This window comes from Conger conger, chromosome 1, assembly GCF_963514075.1.
Source record: "Conger conger chromosome 1, fConCon1.1, whole genome shotgun sequence".
In the NCBI taxonomy this organism is placed as follows: domain Eukaryota; kingdom Metazoa; phylum Chordata; class Actinopteri; order Anguilliformes; family Congridae; genus Conger; species Conger conger.
In genome coordinates this window covers 93,716,613-93,734,085 of record NC_083760.1, presented here as the reverse complement: position 1 = coordinate 93,734,085, position 17,473 = coordinate 93,716,613, and the positions used below count along the sequence as shown (strand labels likewise).

At 48.8% G+C, this 17,473-nt stretch overlaps 2 protein-coding genes across 4 annotated transcripts; one reads left to right on the top strand and one right to left on the bottom strand.

Moving 5' to 3' along the window:
- Positions 1–784: 784 nt before the first annotated feature.
- On the top strand, positions 785–8,272 carry rhd (Rh blood group, D antigen). Its single transcript, XM_061248305.1, has 10 exons — positions 785–1,028; positions 2,191–2,377; positions 2,699–2,849; positions 3,934–4,096; positions 4,563–4,726; positions 5,664–5,801; positions 6,371–6,522; positions 6,988–7,055; positions 7,380–7,453; positions 7,847–8,272. Exons 1-10 carry the CDS (start codon positions 878–880, stop codon positions 7,871–7,873), a joined length of 1,275 nt encoding a protein of 424 aa, XP_061104289.1. The 5' UTR covers positions 785–877; the 3' UTR covers positions 7,874–8,272.
- A 1,552-nt stretch (positions 8,273–9,824) lies between these two features.
- tmem50a (transmembrane protein 50A) lies at positions 9,825–17,065 on the bottom strand. Of its 3 annotated transcripts, none has more exons than XM_061262518.1 (7): positions 16,579–17,065; positions 15,400–15,516; positions 14,614–14,726; positions 13,789–13,856; positions 13,373–13,465; positions 12,355–12,418; positions 9,825–11,612 (listed from the first exon to the last, which is right to left on the bottom strand). In XM_061262518.1, the coding sequence occupies exons 2-7, from the start codon at positions 15,499–15,501 to the stop codon at positions 11,567–11,569; spliced, it is 486 nt and encodes a 161-aa protein (XP_061118502.1). In that variant the 5' UTR covers positions 15,502–15,516; positions 16,579–17,065; the 3' UTR covers positions 9,825–11,566. The 3 variants fall into 3 exon arrangements, with proteins under 3 accessions (XP_061118502.1, XP_061118520.1, XP_061118512.1); XM_061262536.1 differs by lacking the exon at positions 16,579–17,065 and adding an exon at positions 16,459–16,574; XM_061262528.1 differs by lacking the exon at positions 16,579–17,065 and adding an exon at positions 15,956–16,192.
- Positions 17,066–17,473: the final 408 nt, after the last annotated feature.

The following is a 17,473-nucleotide window of genomic DNA, read 5'->3' as shown; positions in this document are numbered from 1 at the left end:
CTGAATGTTTGGCAAGTAAGTTTTTGTGAGAGTCCGTGCGTGTCGTGCACGAGGCTGGCTCCTCCACGTGCCGCCAGTCGGCTAATTGACAGATTGGCAGTTATGTCCAGCGGTTTTCACCTGGCCAAAAAGTGGAAACGTCTGCAGTTTTAGGAGAGCCTTTTGACGAAACACCGAAACGGTTGCTTTAAGAAAACGCCTGTCTCTGGTCTACTTTTAAGATAAGTGTTTTGATTAGTGTGGTTCTTTGTGTTTTTATTTTTTATTTTGGTTTGGTGGCTATTTATCAATGTTTTGTTTCCCATTTAAATTACATTACATTAATGGCATTTGGCAGACGCCCTTATTCAGAGCGACGTTCATTTGATTGGACTACGCAGGAGACAATCCTCCCCTGGAGCAATGCAGGGTTAAGGGGCCTTGCTCAAGGGCCCAACGGCTGTGCGGATTATGGCTCCACCGGGGATCGAACCACCGACCTGTAACGGCATCAACAATATTATCAATTAAATCATAGAAGAACAAAGCTGCATCAGCATATTCAAACAACATTTCTCGGCATTATGGAAATTAATCGCACAAAGTTTATTCGGCACCACTTCCAAATTAATCAAATGTAATTTAACTAGAGAACTGGCCAAGCGTTTGCTTCATTTTCAGTTCCTGATGAAGTACTCCCCCTGGTGATGATATAAGGTATAACATCACAATTAACTAAATGTTGTTAAAGATAACGGCTACCCCAAATGCCTACCCCGCCCCGTTTCGCTGAGCTCCGTTAGCATGGGCGTTGGGCGTTTGCACCGTCACAGTTGGGGACAGAGAGGTGGTGGAAGACCGACGGCGTGCTGAATGAAATGTGTCCAGAGAGTAAATAATGGCTCCGAAATACACTCGAAGCCTTCGTGGACTCCTACCGCCAATGGCATTGCTCCTGGAGACGGTCTTTATTTTATTGTTCACCTTTTTCACCGAATATGAGGACCCCGCAGTTATGAAAAATATTGCTCAAACAGACCTCTACACTGGTGAGTTCCCGCAGAAGCGATTGTCACGCATGTTTCATTATGCAGAAGTAAACTACTTCTACACATGCGCTTTACAAATATGAAACCCCTGACCCCCACCCCCAAGAAAAAAAACAGACAGATTAAGCCTAGATCTAGACTGAATTCAATTTCTCCATACAAAAGTAATCTTAGTCCAGTACTAAGTTGTATACAGGGGCTTGATAAATCTGTGTCTGTCGAAAACGTGTCCATCGAGTTTTAATAATTTAAGCGGACAAGAGAAAAGTCTCCTCAGCCACGGAGGCGCGAGACTTCAGTGCGCTGCTAAACGTTTCGGATTCTGCAGCACCCACCCCCTCGTCCTCGCGCCCTGGCCTGCTGTCGGTAGATAAGGACACTCCCAGCCCTGACCGTAGACGTGGGCTTGCGTTCGTCTGGGACAGGGAGGATAAGACCAGTGCCCCGGGAGCTGGATATTCAGCTTGTTTGCTTGTTCACCCCTTGAGGGGAATTTATTTTGCACTGTAAAAAATATTTTAAAAAAAAGGTCCCAAAAGGAACCTAGTGATTCCATTGAAGAACCCTATCTAGTTAAAGGGTTCCTTTTCAGGCAAAACGGTTCTTTGTCTGGGAGCTTCTACACTTCATACCTATGATGGAGGGCTCCATAAAGAACTAAAAAAAGGGTTCCTCTTCGAGTCAAGCCAAATCTTTTTTCAGGGTAAAGAGAGCACCTTGCCCGGCTGGAAAAAAACAGCTCAAGCTAGGTTTTTAAGCGGCTGGTAGCTGGTTGACCAGTTCAGACCAGCTTCATACTCAACATGGTTTGACCAGCTCAAGCTAGGTTTTTAAGCGGCTGGTAGCTGGTTGACCAGTTCAGACCAGCTCCATTCTCAACATGGTTTGACCAGCTCAAGCTAGGTTTTTAAGCGGCTGGTAGCTGGTTGACCAGTTCAGACCAGCTCCATACTCAACATGGTTTGACCAGCTCAAGCTAGGTTTTTAAGCGGCTGGTAGCTGGTCGACCAGTTCAGACCAGCTCAAGCTAGGTTTTTAAACAGCTGGTAGTTGGTTGACCAGTACAGTTCCATACTGGTAGCTGGTCAGTGTATATGGGTCATGGCTGGATTTTAACCCCCGGGTGAGCCTCTCGCCAACGCAGTCTTTCCTCTGCGGACAGAGTTCCAGGACGTGAACGTGATGGTGATCCTGGGGTTCGGGTTCCTGGCGACGTTCCTGGTGCGGTACGGCTTCAGCGGATCCGGGTTCTCCCTGCTGGTGGCCGCCCTGTCCGTGCAGTGGGCCCTGCTGCTCGACGGGTTCCTCTTCGCGTTCCGGCACGGAAAGATCCGCGTCGGGGTGCGCAGGTGAGCGGAAACCGAGAACGTGCCGAGAACGATAACCATAAACACGGCATTTTAAAAACTGTTCTGACTCCAGCACGTCCGCACCGAGAACGATAACCATGAACACGGCATTTTAAAAACTGTTCTGACTCCAGCACGTCTGCACCGAGAACGATAACCATGAACACGGCATTTTAAAAACTGTTCTGACTCCAGCACGTCTGCACCGAGAACGATAACCATAAACACGGCATTTTAAAAACTGTTCTGACTCCAGCACGTCTGCACCGAGAACAATAACCATAAACACGCCATTTGTGACGTCTGTGTCCCCGCCCCCAGCTTGGCCACAGCCAATGTGTGCGCTGCATCGGCGCTGATCTCCATGGGGGCGGTCCTGGGAAAGACTAACCCCGTCCAGCTGATGGTCATGGCCCTGCTGGAGGTCACGGGGTTCATGACACACCGATGGATCCTGCACATCTTCCTGAGTGTGAGTGTGTGTGAGTGTGGGGGTCTGTGAGTGTGTGTGAGTGTCTATGTGTGTGAGTGTGGGGGGTCTGTGAGTGTGTGTGAGTGAGTGTGAGTGAGTGTCTGTGTGTGAGTGTGGGGGTCTGTGAGTGTGTGTGTGTGGGGGTCTGTGAGTGTGTGTGTGTGTGTGTGTGTGAGTGTGGGGGGTCTGTGAGTGTGTGTGAGTGAGTGTGAGTGAGTGTCTGTGTGTGAGTGTGGGGGTCTGTGAGTGTGTGTGAGTGAGTGTCTGTGTGTGAGTGTGGGGGTCTGTGAGTGTGTGTGTGTGTGAGTGTGGGGGGTCTGTGAGTGTGTGTGAGTGTGGGGGTCTGTGAGTGTGTGTGTGTGAGTGTGTGTGAGTGTCTGTGTGTGAGTGTGGGGGTCTGTGAGTGTGTGTGTGTGAGTGTGTGTGAGAGAGAGTATATGTGTAACTCACCCTATATGGTTTCTTAGCTGTGAATCAGACTCTGATTTTAAAGCTGAAACAAAAAGCTGTCTCCCCGTGTTTCTCTCTCCCTGTCTCTCTCTCCCCGTGTCTCTCTCCCCATGTCTCTCTCTCCCCATGTCTCTCTCTCCCTGTGTCTCTCTCTCCCTGTGTCTCTCTCCCTGTGTCTCTCTCCCTGTGTCTCTCTCTCCCTGTGTCTCTCTCCCTGTCTCTCTCTCCCTGTGTCTCTCTCCCCGTGTCTCTCTCTCCCCGTGTCTCTCTCCCCGTGTGTCTCTCTCTCCCCGTGTCTCTCTCTCCGTGTCTCTCTCTCCCTGTGTCTCTCTCCCCGTGTCTCTCTCCCCGTGTCTCTCTCTCCCTGTGTCTCTCTCTCCCCGTGTCTCTCTCTCCCCGTGTCTCTCTCCCCGTGTCTCTCTCTCCCCGTGTCTCTCTCTCCCTGTGTCTCTCTCTCCCCGTGTCTCTCTCCCCGTGTCTCTCTCTCTCTCCGTGGTCCAGGACCAGGGTTAGGATGTCTTGGCGTAGGCCTGGGTCCGTTCCCCGATTGGCTGAATCGCCGTCGTAAAGCCTGTTTGATTGGGTGCTGTGTTGAGTGTGCGCTAGCCCTGGTCATGTCTGTGTGTTCCCTCAGGACCACCCCACACAGAACCACCCCATACAGCCCATCATGCTGCTCCACGTGTTCGGGGCCTTCTTCGGGCTGATGGTGTCGTGGGTTCTGAACCGGCCCGGGCTGGAGCACCGGCACGAGAAGGACAGAACCGACCGCCGGACCGGCCTGTTCGCCACTGTGGGTGAGTGAGCCGGACCCAACCGGACCCAACCGGCCCGACCCGGGACCAGAACACAGCGCCGATCTGTCACACTGCACGATAAAGCCTCAGTTATACATATAGACTTTTATATAGGGCCAGCAACTACATTAGTTAATGCTGATTCATGTGACCGTGTTGTAAAATGTTTCCGTGGTTACATCCCTCAGACAGCTGAGTGCATTCTCATCCCTGGTCCTTCAGACAGCTGAGTGCATTCTCATTCCCACCAGAGCCTCAACTCCCCGATCCCCGGTGTAGCCACAATAAGATCCGCACAGCCGTTGGGCCCTTGAGCAAGGCCCTTAACCCTGCATTGCTCCAGGGGAGGACTGTCTCCTGCTTAGTCTAATCAACTGTACGTCGCTCTGGATAAGAGCGTCTGCCAAAATGCCAGTAATGTAATGTAATGTCTTTAATGTGATGCATTCCCCACTCCGGCCTCTAGGGGCGCTGTTCCTGTGGATGTTCTGGCCCAGCTTTAACTCGGTGCTGCTCGCCCACGAGGACAAGCTGATGGCCGTCTCCAGCACCTACCTGTCCCTAGCAACCAGCACCGTCGCCAGCTTCCTCGTTTCCGCGGTGACCAGTCCCAGAGGGAAGATGAACATGGTCAGGACCCCACTAAAAACTGCTCTGAATTCGGGGAGGGGGGGTTGTAATTATGGATAGGAATAAAATACTGGGGAGGACTTTTACTTTCTGAACCTGGGTTAACCACCTCTGTAAAGCTGTGTTCTCATTCCAACCTATGAATGCTGCCTTCATTTATTCCAGTTCCTCATTCAGCTCCAGTATAAGGGCTTCAGCCACGCTTTATATGTAAATTCAACAGTAACAATACAGCAGGAATACAACATCAATTTGTAGTTCAGTGTACAATTTTCTAATGCCTCCCCGTGTGCTGATTGTCTTAAAGTTATTGTGTTATTAGGACATTAATTAATTAATTAATTATCCTAACCCGCTTATCCTGAACAGGGTCGCAGGGGGGCTGGAGCCTATCCCAGCATACATTGGGCAGGAATACCGCCTGGACAGGTCGCCAGTCCATCACAGGGCACACACACCATTCACTCACACACTCATACCTACGGGCAATTTAGACTCTCCAATCAGCCTGACCTGCATGTCTTTGGACTGTGGGAGGAAACCGGAGTACCCGGAGGAAACCCACGTAAACACGGGGAGAACATGCAAACTCCGCACAGAGAGGCCCCGGCCGACGGGGATTCGAACCCAGGACCTCCTTGCTGTGAGGTGGCGGTGCACCATCCGTGCCGCCCTTATTAGAACAATACAGCAATACTTTGTGGATGAATCAGGGACAGATTATGTCACACTCGCTCTCTCACGCTTAGTGGAGGAACTACGCAGTCTGTGGCTCCAAACTGAACAAAATGGCGGCGCCGGTAAACCTGACCTCCAGGGCTTCAAAGCGTTCTTCACGAGCCCGTCATCAGCCAGCGGGTGACGTAACAGGGACTTGGTCCTTAATGTTTTCTGCAGTCTTAAAGAGGTGAACCCCCCTTTTCCCTCCTTTCCCTAGATCCACATCCAGAATGCGTCTCTCGCTGGGGGCGTGGCAGTGGGCGTGGCCATATCCGTGGCGGACGTGCCGTGGGTCGCCATGGTGATCGGCCTGTCGGCGGGTCTCGTCTCCAGCCTGGGATTCCGTTACCTGAAGGTGCCTGTTAGCGTCGCCGCGGGCCGGCTTAGCGCTGCCCCTATACCAGGGGTCGGCAACCCTGGTCCTGGTTTTTGTTTTCACCTTAATACCAGCAACTGATTCATACCCAAAAAACCAGGTGCGGCCAGTTAACCGAGTAATCGACTACTTTAATTGATCAATTAAGTGCAGAGTAACAACGAAAGCCAGCGCACCCTGCGGCTCTCCAGGAGCCAGGGTTGCCGACCCCTGCCCTATACGAAGGCCAACAGATTCGCTGGGGGGTCACTTTCACAAAAAAAAACATCACAAAAAACCTGTACTCTTTAAACTGAAACCCTTTCTGGCCTAAGTGTGCAATATGACCTCATACCTTTTCAACCAATCAAAATGGCTGCTACACTATTGTATCGAGGCCCTATTAATACCATACTAAATGTTCTTAACTTTTCTCGATTTCTTTCAACCAAAGCTAAAAACGTCTCGGGATCTGGGTGGAATATCGCTCCATGTTGTTTCTGGGACTGACGGGTTAATTGGGGAGGTCAGAGGTCAAACTGTCCCTTCTGTTCTTCCGTGTCTTGCAGCCACACCTGCAGGTCGTGTTCAAATGCCACGACACCTGTGGGGTGCTGAGCGTTCACGGCCTGCCGGGGATTCTGGGATGGGCCTTCTTCATCCTCATCCGGACGCTCTCCCCGCCCAACGTCCAGCGCGGCCCCTCCAGGCTGGGGAACAGGTAATTCGTTTCCAAAGTGCAAAAAACATTTCTTTAGACCTGGGGCCTGTTCCACAAAGCAGGATTACTGAGGTAGCCGAGTAAAACCCAGTTCCTTGTTTGGGAGGGTTCCAGCCGGGTTTGGGAGGGTTCTAGCCGGGTTTGGAAGGGTTCCAGCTAACTCAGTAACCCTGCTTCCTGATCCCTGGAATATGTTATTTTTATGACTGTTTTTGTGAACAGTTACAGAGGCTAACCAGTGAATAAAATATTTTCAGTGCGGGCACCATGAAAACGGGTTATTTGTTGGGGCCTACATTGACTGTTAAACCTCAGCCATATAATGCACATCAGAACAGCATTATCGTGGTCAGATATTGAACATCCATCACTGAACTGAATTTGTGTTACTTAAACTGTGTTTGATAAACAGCCATATGCTCCACATGTTCTTATTTTTAATTAGTGTTTGTGTGTGTGTTGCAGTCCAGGACAGTTCAGCTTCATTCTCCTGGTCACCTTGAGCCTGAGTTTGAGTCTGGGGGCTCTTACAGGTGAGACACCTGCACAGGTGAACACAACCCAGCTGTAGCTCTGCCCTGCACCGGTCAATAAAACCCAGATTAGTCCAGAGATGGAGCTCGACTGAAACCGCACAATGAATCGCTCATGAACGTTCTCTCGTCACCTGAGGTAGATTGTGGTCTGTGTTTGAATCCCAGGCGTCACTGACAGTAATGTGGGTTTGAATCCCAGGCGTCACTGACAGTAATGTGTTTGAATCCCACTGACAGTAATGTGTGTTTGAGCCCCACTGACAGTAATGTGTGTTTGAATCCCAGGCGTCACTGACAGTAATGTGTGTGTTTGAATCCCAGGCTTGCTCATGAAGTGGAGTTTGTGGCGGGCGCCCCAGGACAGGAAGTGCTTTGATGACCAGGCCTATTGGGAGGTAACCTGGATACGCCTGTCACTCACCTGGGGTTACCACGGATACAGGGCTCTTTCCAATCCCTTATTTTTTTTCCACTTCCTATTTCCTTGTTCCTTGCCTGACCTGGAAATCGATCTCGGTCCACCATCGTAAAGGAAATTCCAGTCCATTAAATGTTCCTTCTAGGAGCTAGAAGCCAGGAGCTCTTGGTAGATTCAATTGCACCAGGGGAGGTCAATCGAGGCACAGAAAGTTTGAATCCAAAACAATTCTGTATTTCACCCATGTATTTGCTGGTGTACAGCAAAACATCATTAGAGAAGCCAGGGTCATTGTATAGTCCATTACCGTGTGTATAATGTCCAGGAATGTGAGCCAATATTGTAATCAAACCTTTTCTTTCTTTTTCAGTTCCAACATCTTGCAGAGCGCAAATAATGACATTCCAGACCACCAGCTGCACACACACACACTTCATCTCCACTTTTTAAATATCTTCATATTGTTAATTATCTAAAACCCTGCTTTTTAAACTAATGCAATAATGTTAAACTTATGCAGTAATAAATTGGAAAAAAAGAAATATTAACTTTACATTTAAACTCCTGATTGCTTGCACTGAAATTTTTATATATATTTTTTTAATACTAATTTAGCTTTTGGTCCAGTTTATTCACACACATACTTAAACCTCAAGGGAGCATCACAGGTGCCGAACTGGAACAGCCCAACACTGGAACACTCAACTGGAAGTTGCCGGGCCGGTGTATATGCAGGATTGACTCCAGTCCTGAGAGTGGATTTGTATTGACTTTGTGAAATAAATTGTTATACATAGTTAAGGGTCTTAACACTTGCTTCCTACATGAAGATCATGGCGTGCAAATTCCTATATTCTCAACTGCGGGAGCTGCCAGTGCCTAAGATTACACCATGAGGCCCTTGTTAATTTCATTTAGCCGACACACTCCAAAGCAGATTACAGTTCATCAGACTAAGTAGGGGACAATCACCCTTGGAGCAATGCAGGGTTAAGGGCCTTGCTCAGTTGTGTGGACCTCATCGTGCCTACACCGGGGCTGGAACCACCAACCTTCTGGATCCCAGTCATGTACCTTAGCCACGAGGCTACAGGCTGCCCCAGTCATGTACCTTAGCCACTAGGCTACAGGCTGCCCCAGTCATGTACCTTAGCCACTAGGCTACAGGCTGCCCCAGTCATGTACCTTAGCCACTAGGCTACAGGCTGCCCCAGTCATGTACCTTAGCCACGAGGCTACAGGCTGCCCCAGTCATGTACCTTAGCCACTAGGCTACAGGCTGCCCCAGTCATGTACCTTAGCCACGAGGCTACAGGCTGCCCCAGTCATGTACCTTAGCCACGAGGCTACAGGCTGCCCCAGTCATGTACCTTAGCCACTAGGCTACAGGCTGCCCCAGTCATGTACCTTAGCCACTAGGCTAAAGGCTGCCCCTGTCATGTACCTTAGCCACTAGGCTACATGCTGCCCCAGTCATGTACCTTAGCCACTAGGCTACAGGCTGCCCCAGTCATGTACCTTAGCCACTAGGCTACAGGCTGCCCCAGTCATGTACCTTAGCCACTAGGCTACAGGCTGCCCCAGTCATGTACCTTAGCCACTAGGCTACAGGCTGCCCCAGTCATGTACCTTAGCCACTAGGCTACAGGCTGCCCCAGTCATGTACCTTAGCCACTAGGCTACAGGCTGCCCCAGTCATGTACCTTAGCCACTAGGCTAAAGGCTGCCCCTGTCATGTACCTTAGCCACTAGGCTACAGGCTGCCCCAGTCATGTACCTTAGCCACTAGGCTACAGGCTGCCCCAGTCATGTACCTTAGCCACTAGGCTACAGGCTGCCCCAGTCATGTACCTTAGCCACTAGGCTACAGGCTGCCCCAGTCATGTACCTTAGCCACTAGGCTACCGGCTGCCCCAGTCATGTACCTTAGCCACTAGGCTACAGGCTGCCCCAGTCATGTACCTTAGCCACTAGGCTACAGGCTGCCCCAGTCATGTACCTTAGCCACTAGGCTACAGGCTGCCCCAGTCATGTACCTTAACCACTAGGCTACAGGCTGCCCCAGTCATGTGTCTTAAGTTGAGCTCAATGGCAACACTACCCACAAATACACCACAAGGTCTCAGTAAACAGGAACACGTGGCTAATTGTACAGTGGGTCCCAGTGACACCGCACTAATGAATATTGATGAGTAAGACTGTCAGTTTGGCTTCAGAAGGGGTACGCACAATCAAAGCACACTATGGTCCTGAGTGCTCAATTCACAATACAGTGGTTACAGCTAATCGGATTCACAGCCTTGATTATGATACAAAATTCTTATAAACTTTAATTAAAACAACCAAAATGATGACCCAAGTCTTTTTTTATTCAGTATTTCTTAGATACATTTTTTACATTCTAAAGATCCAGTATATCGACAAGTTATTTCAGGAAAAAACAAAAATACACAAACCATATAAAAAGCTTACATTCTGTTCATTAAATGTAAAAGTAGGAAGTATGTTAACTGTGCAACACTCTTTAATAAATCATCATTAACGAGACAAACCTCCGAAACGTGCGTCACTCACTATGCGCTGACCTACAAGCGAAATTCTCCCACGAACATCTTCTGAACTCTGTTCCAATACGTGTACCTTACAAAATAACAGCTCACCGCAGAACTCAACCCAGACCTTCAGTCGAGATTTAAATAAAGCCATTTTATTAACAGTGCGCGGAGAGAGTCAGGGCATACCGAGAATCCGACATCGGTTCTGTACATTTTACACGACCAGTCCTCCAGCTGCACACCAGACACACAGCCATCTGTCACTCAAACCTTCACAGCCATCTGTCATTCAAACCTTCTTCTCCCCACGCTATGAAAACAAACATAACAATAATAAATGCATTTACCCCATATGAGCAGAGAGAGAGAGAACAGTGCTTTAAAGTAGAAATACAGCTGTGACCCACACCAATCGGGTTTGTACCACGGTTATAAAGAACCGCAGACACTGCGGCCCCCGGGGAATTCAGTTTGACACCCCTGTTCTAGGGAAACAAACAAAAAACACAGGTCGAGGGTAGCACAGGAAGTGAGGTCATCGGTGACCTCAACTTCCTGCCTGGAGTAATTATTGTATGACCAGGCGGACGAATCTGATCGCTACATGTCTCTGGCGGGATGTTCCTAATGAACTTTCTAGAGACCAGGCGCCCAAAGGCGTTCTGCCTGGCCCTTTAAATGCCAAAAACGGGAGGGCAGAAATGAACAGCGATTTCTGTCATGCAAATAGTCATACATGCTGAACGTAACGTACGGTAACCAGGCGGGAGGAACGGGGAAATCTCACAGGTTGTAAAGAGGCCCATCCATCACTCCCAGCTCTAGAGACCAGACACTTTCTGAGTTTGTACGCCACAGTGTCTGGGTGTTGCTTAATGCACCCAAACACATGAGGATCGGGGGGGGGGGGATTAGTGTTTCTCAGAACGGCTGCCCAACGAGAGAGTCCAGGTGTGTTTCTGGTGTTTGTTTCTCTCGGTCAGTGAGACAGCAGGCTGAGTCCAATCACTCATTTTTCACCTCCTGCTTCCTTTCCCTGCTCCCGCCTCTCCACCCATTCCTCGCTCCTCCCAACGTCAGTTACAGACGCGTCAGCTACAGACGTGTCAGTTGCAGACGTGGTAGACCAACGGCTCGATCCTTTATACGTCACGCATCCCAAAAAAGTGCTTCCGCATAAAAGGACGCGCTCATGCCGTTTTTTCCCGCTCGAGAAACGTTCCGGAGCCTCCGGAGCTTCCTTCAGCGTCCGCCTCTCGGCGGGAACGTTTAACGGGCCGGAACTTCCGTTACAGACGGCGGACCTCGGACGATCTCTCCAGGTCAGGCGAAGAACAGGGAGGTGAATAGTCAGACTGGACAGAGCCCAGTGGCGAGTAGTGACCGGTATAAACTGATTATAAAATAAAAGGCCAAGAGGGCCTGTGAATGGGGGGAGAGTAAACAAACAACCAAACAAAAAATAAAAAATAAAAAATAAAAAAAAACACAGGAGGGAGTAACGACATGGAAGGACAGACAGGAGAAATCACTGATCACTGCCACAAGTCCTCGGTGCGCCCAAATTTGAACACCAGGCCCCTGTGTGGAGAGGGAGAGAAAGAGAGAGAGATTCTGGGATTAAAGAGATGCTCTGACCTTTGACCCCTTGGGTCCCAGGCTCCACGCAAATCCAAAGGGGCTTGGGACTGAAAGGGTTAAAGTCACATGCTGCCTACGGCCATTATCGTGAAGGATCAATTCACACGGGCCGGACACGGCGATAGTTTACTTAAAGGTACAATAGGAAAGATTTGTGTGTTAAATCATTGTTACAAGACCATTGTAAATCCGTTCCCATCCCCTCTGCCTGAGTTTATAGTCCTTAAATTCGGGTTTCAAAATATACAGTTGACGGCCCGACATTCTGAACCAAAACATTGTATCACTCTACAATAACTCAAGCTCATTGGTTGAAAAATGTTTCTAATTGCCACAGCCAATGGCGTTTCAGCGTCAGCGCATTTACAGAGAAGGGGGAGGGATAAACAGTGTTGAGGTTTGAGAGTGTTTGTTGCTGCTATTCCTCTCTTGACCATTAGAGGTACGAAATTTCCTATTATACCTTAAAAAGCTAGATGGAATCTAAGCAGTAGGCACATTTGAGGGGCAGGAAAAGGCGAGCATTGCTGGGCTGAATGTAAGGTTCTTATGTAAGGTCATGTTATGTAAAATGAATTCCTCAGATTGTCTAGTAAAAAGACCGATGAATACACTCTGTAATCAGAACCAAAGAACCAGCTTCAGGAATGCCTTCCGATCACACACCGACAGGAGCACTCACCCGAAGAAAATGAAGGCGTTCTGGAAGAAAACCGCAATGCCAGGATAAACAGGCTTGTCCGCATCTGGAACAGAGTCATAACGAAGAGAAACTACAGCAGTCTGACATGTCAAACATACTTACAGCAACAACGCAACGAGCAGGAGACTACACCTACTTACAGCAACAACGCAACGAGCAGGAGACTACACCAGTCTGACATGTTATGCATACTAACGCGATTGCTATACTTTCCTTTTATAGGCAATGCTAAAATGCCTGAATTCCTGGTCCTCTCAAGGGTTTCTCAGCATCGTTTACACGGGGTCACTGATGCAGTTATAAAACTGTTCATTCCAGCCGAGTAATTTGATTGGACAAGAGGCATTCCATGGCTGTGGATATACGGCACACCAGCACCGGAGCTTTTTGCTCTGAAGCCTGATTTATATTTCAGAAATATCCTTAGATTTTATGAGTCTCCAACTTTAACTGTACAAATTGTAGTACGACACTTTCTCTCAGTGTCCACCATGTTACCATAGAGACAACAGAACCCCCTCCAATCCCCCATTTTATGTCATCCTTTTCTTGCCCCTAGCTCCACCCATTGGGAGAGGCTAGGAAAAGATGAAAGAAGAAGACTTAAGGCGGGGAATTAGGCAAATGGAATGCCCTTGCTCCTTCAAACGTCAGTTCGAAGCCACGTCAGTTACAGACGTGGCAGATGGGGAGAGGTGGATCCACAGGTCGATTATTTATACGTCACGCTTTACAAAAAAAAAAAAAAAAACTTCCGCAAAGGAAGCTCCTAGAAGGAACATTTAAGGGGTTTTGAATGTCTTTGAAAAGATGGCAGAACCTTGGTCGATTTCCGGGGTCAGGAGCACGTGAAAGATAAAAGGAGGAGAGGAATAAGCATTTGGAATGAGCCCTACTCTTCAAAGGGTTAAAAGAAGTTTCAGTGTCAACTTATGATGACATCATCAGAAGGGACGGCAACACGGGTACGTGGGTGCGAAGGGGCGGGCCAACTCACGGTTAACGACGAATCCGCCGAACAGGATCCACATGGAGGCGATGAGGGAACCGAACGCCAACATGAAGCCAATGAACAGCCACACCCTGGCACTGGGGGGGGAGAGGGTCAGAGAACAGTCACACCCACACACCTGGGGGAACTGCCCCAAATGGCACAGGAGGGGTGGGAATACCCAAACCCCACCCTCACAGGAGGGGCCATCATTTACTGTCCAAGTGGAAATAATTATCAATGGCAATGGTACTCGACCCTGGACCTCACCGCCGGGGAACTCCCGCTGGCAGCGCGCACTTTCACTCATATTCGCCGTCACGTTCAAAAACTCAACGTGCGGGAGCACAGAGACATTCCAGAGCAGAGCAGGAATTCTGTCCACTGTCCAAATACTTATGGACTCGCCACGCCTCACTCACCAGTCTGGCCCAGGCAGCCTTCGCTGTAGCTGTCCCCCCGAACCTGCCCGTTAGACACCGCGTTTATCCTGAGAGACACAACCAAGGGAGGGGGAGAGGGAGAGAGAGAGAGAGAGAGAGAGAGAGAGAGAGAGAGAGAGAGAGGGGAGAGAGAGAGAGAGAGAGAGAGAGAGAGAGAGAGAGAGAGAGAGAGAGAGAGAGAGAGAGAGAGAGATGAGAGAGAGAGAGAGAGAGAGAGAGAGAGAGAGGGGGAGAGAGAGAGAGGGGGAAAGAATATATATAGCACAAAGTTGCTCTGGATCAGAGTGTCCGCTGTATGAATGTGATGTTGTGACAAATCCTAATAAACACAGGTTTTTGGTCACAGCGTGTGAACCAGCAGTACAGATCTACATCAAGCCCAAGAACAAGGCAGGAAACTGTCCAAAAGGCAGCGGCATCAGTGGAACCTAAATGATGGCATCCTAAAATCCATGAGCTCAAGCTTTTTGCTCCAACGCCGTCAAGGTATTGTATAGGAGTTCTGCTGCCATGCGTCGGCTGTGCCACAACGCATACAGCTTGATGTTTGTCATGTGATTGGATGGGTCTGTTGTTAGTAACAGAGTTGATTTTCTAAGCAGACTCCACTTGTAGTGGCTGTGTGATCATTAAACTGAACTGAACGGGACAGAATTCTGTGAAGTTGTGGGGAGGGCCTGGTGTCACAGCTGGGGGCTGGGGGGTGGCAGTGGGGGGGGAGGGGGGGTGGCAGTGGGGAGGGTGGGGGGTGTGGCAGTGGGGAGGGTGGGGGGGGTGGTGCAGTGGGGAGGGTACAGGTCTTACATGAGGAAGGCCACAGTGGCGATGACCCCACAGGCGTGGTAGGCGTGGTTGAAGGTCTCTGGATCTTTGAACATGATGGCAGCGTCAATGATGATCCACCATCCGGTGAAAAACTACAAACAAACAAATAAATAAATATTTACGGTACTGAACACACAATGACAAGCACTTCAGATGCACACACCAGCGTCTCATACCACAGGTCGCCCAAAAATTGGGGGGGGACTACGTTTAAAAAGGGCTCCAATTCCTACAAGGGTTCACCCAATAAGCATATAAAAACCCTCAAATTAAAGCTGAAAGTCTGCACATTAACCACAAGGTTACAGGTGTTTTGAACTGTTTGTTTGCTGGAGTACAGACGAAAAAATAAAAAAATAAAAATAAAAATAATAATAAAGTGTCCAAATACTTGTGGACTGCACCGTATATCAGGGCAGAGACGACATACTGAACGCACTCCTACCCTACACTCGCAACGAGCAACCGATCCATCAGCAGTTTCAGTGGCAACGAAGTGGCAACATTCAGAAGCTGTACTATGGAAACTCAGGCAGGGAACACAGCAGCGGCGCCAATGGAAAACTAGCATCATCTCGAAACTAGGGGTAGACAATCCTGTTCCTTGAGAGCCGTTTTCAGTCAGGAAAATTGTATATATTTGTAGTGGGTGTTTACACTTAGTTAAGCCTACGCATTGTTTAGCTCCTTAGCAGAATGTAATCAGGAGAGGAGACAAAAGATATTGGTTATGGGGTTGTCCGTGTTTGGGATAGAAGATCATACCAGCACACCAGCGGCCACCGACGCGATGGTGTTCCGCTTCTCTGACCAGTCCACATTACACTCGCAGTCACCGCATCTGATGCTATCCAGGAACCCGGACATGGTTACGAGTTGCTCCTTAAAGAGAATAATTACACAATGACAGAACAACGTTATAGGCTGAAGGTAGAAAGCCGTAGCACAAGCTCAAGAAGGGATATCGTGTCCAATATCAAACACACAACACTACAAAAACAAAAACCACAAATGAAACTGAAGTGTAAAGTTGACGCTAATGTCCACCGTATCTTATCATTTAGCTATGGTAACGTTAACTTAGCTAACAGTTACAGTTATATCGGCTTGCGTGACTCACATAAACTTAATATATTTAAAGAGCATTCGCGAGCTAACCATGCGATGTTTCGTACACTAGCCTTTAAAGCTAACCTTATTACAACGAGGCACGGATATGCATCGTTTATATAACTCAATAATTAACTAGCTAGTGTATTCTAGTAATTCTGCTTGCCATGCAGCCTCTGCCGAAACTACACAGTTACACCTAGTAGCGTACCACACTAGGCGGCCTAAAGTATTCCTTGTCAAGAGTTTGGGCTCTTGTCACAGGACAGGATTAGGAATCTAGTTCGACAAAGAAGATGCTTTGTTAGCCACCGGGCCGTCCGAGTCTAACAACTGCGATAAAGCAAAAGGGCTTTCTGGGCAATGAGGTCCTACACCAGTATCCACAGGAGGCACACGCAAGTCCCCTTCCGGAGAATAAACTACAATCCCCACAACCCACTTCCACGCTGAGGAGTATCACTGCCAAGTTGCGACACAGGATGCGTAGAAAAACAACTATATTGTCAGTAAATGTAACGTTTACGCAAATACACATTTCTGTGGAATCGATAAAAAAAAATCCAGACATTCAGTTGACAACAAATCAGTGGAAGGCATAGGGGCGGTCTATTCATCCGACGGGAAAATATAGCAAGTAGCAAGTTGCCTGGCAGCTTGACGGCAACCAGCACCCAACACACTCTCAAATCAAGTATAAACTAGCCTATTTACGCTTCAAAGTGTAGAGGTTTGACGAGGCATCCTTTGCAGAAAGGACTTTGTATTCAGTGCTGCGACAGTTCCGCGCACTGACACGACATTGTTCGACGCGTAAACGGAGTAAACACTCACCTCTTTTGTGTGTTGCTGGTTTCCGAGCTGACGACGACGACGGAACGGCTCGTTTCCGACTGCTGTCCTCTTGCGCGTGCTCAGTGCGTTCTTCCACGGCCGTGGTGTAGCCGGGAGCTCGCTGTAATGGGTTTACAGTAGTTCGGCTGGTCGGATAATTCCGTGGGACAAGGATGTCACCGTCCCATCCCCTCTAGTTTGGGTTTCCCTTTCAGTTCCGAAGGGGCGTGGCCTGTAATTGGACGCAACCTGTACGGACTCAGGTTGTTGCTGTAAAACATTGACCCTTATTTTATGAATTCATGCTTCTCTTTGTGAAAATCGTCCATTTCTACACAACGTTGATGCAGACCTAATCCTGTTCCATAAACTGCTCACATGACTTCTACAATAGCTGGTAGGGGTTGGTGGAGCTGAGCAGAGCAGGGCGGGGAAGCTTCAGGAGGGGCACCTGACGAGTTTTTTAATTGGAGAACCCGGAATACCCGAATAATGAAAGGATAACCGTCTTGAATCAACAAACCAGTACGCCATTCTTGCCTTATCACGTCTGAGGGCTGCAACTGAATGTTGTGTCGGTGACACCATTATGTTACGGCCGGTCGGTTACAGCGACAACATGGTGGGAAGACCCTAGTTTCATAAGAAAAATGTCAAAGTTTAACAAAATGTGGGAAACCATTTTACAGAGAAATAACCAGGAAACATAAGCAAGTGCCAACCGAACAATATAACCCAGCCCAAGAGGAGGGAGGGAGGGAGAGAAAAGGAAAAAGCTTCTCTTGGGGCCGACCTGACCCCTTTTCAATGGCACTGACATGCGTTTCCAATTACCGGGCACGCCCCTCTCCCCGGCCAGCAGATCACTTGTGAGTGAACTGAAGAGGAGGGGGGA

What these genes read in the sequence shown, in the direction of transcription:
- rhd (XM_061248305.1), top strand. Translation starts at nt 878, where the DNA reads ATGGCTCCGAAATACACTCGAAGCCTTCGTGGACTCCTACCGCCAATG. An exon ending in ATCCGCGTCGGGGTGCGCAG is followed by an intron (nt 2,378 to 2,698) that starts GTGAGCGGAAAC and finishes CCCCGCCCCCAG; the next exon opens with CTTGGCCACAGCCAATGTGT. An exon ending in TGGGATTCCGTTACCTGAAG is followed by an intron (nt 5,802 to 6,370) that starts GTGCCTGTTAGC and finishes CGTGTCTTGCAG; the next exon opens with CCACACCTGCAGGTCGTGTT.
- tmem50a (XM_061262518.1), bottom strand. Translation starts at nt 15,501, where the DNA reads ATGTCCGGGTTCCTGGATAGCATCAGATGCGGTGACTGCGAGTGTAAT. An exon ending in CGGTGGCCGCTGGTGTGCTG is followed by an intron (nt 14,727 to 15,399) that starts GTATGATCTTCT and finishes GTTTGTTTGTAG; the next exon opens with TTTTTCACCGGATGGTGGAT. An exon ending in AGGCTGCCTGGGCCAGACTG is followed by an intron (nt 13,466 to 13,788) that starts GTGAGTGAGGCG and finishes TCTCCCCCCCCA; the next exon opens with GTGCCAGGGTGTGGCTGTTC.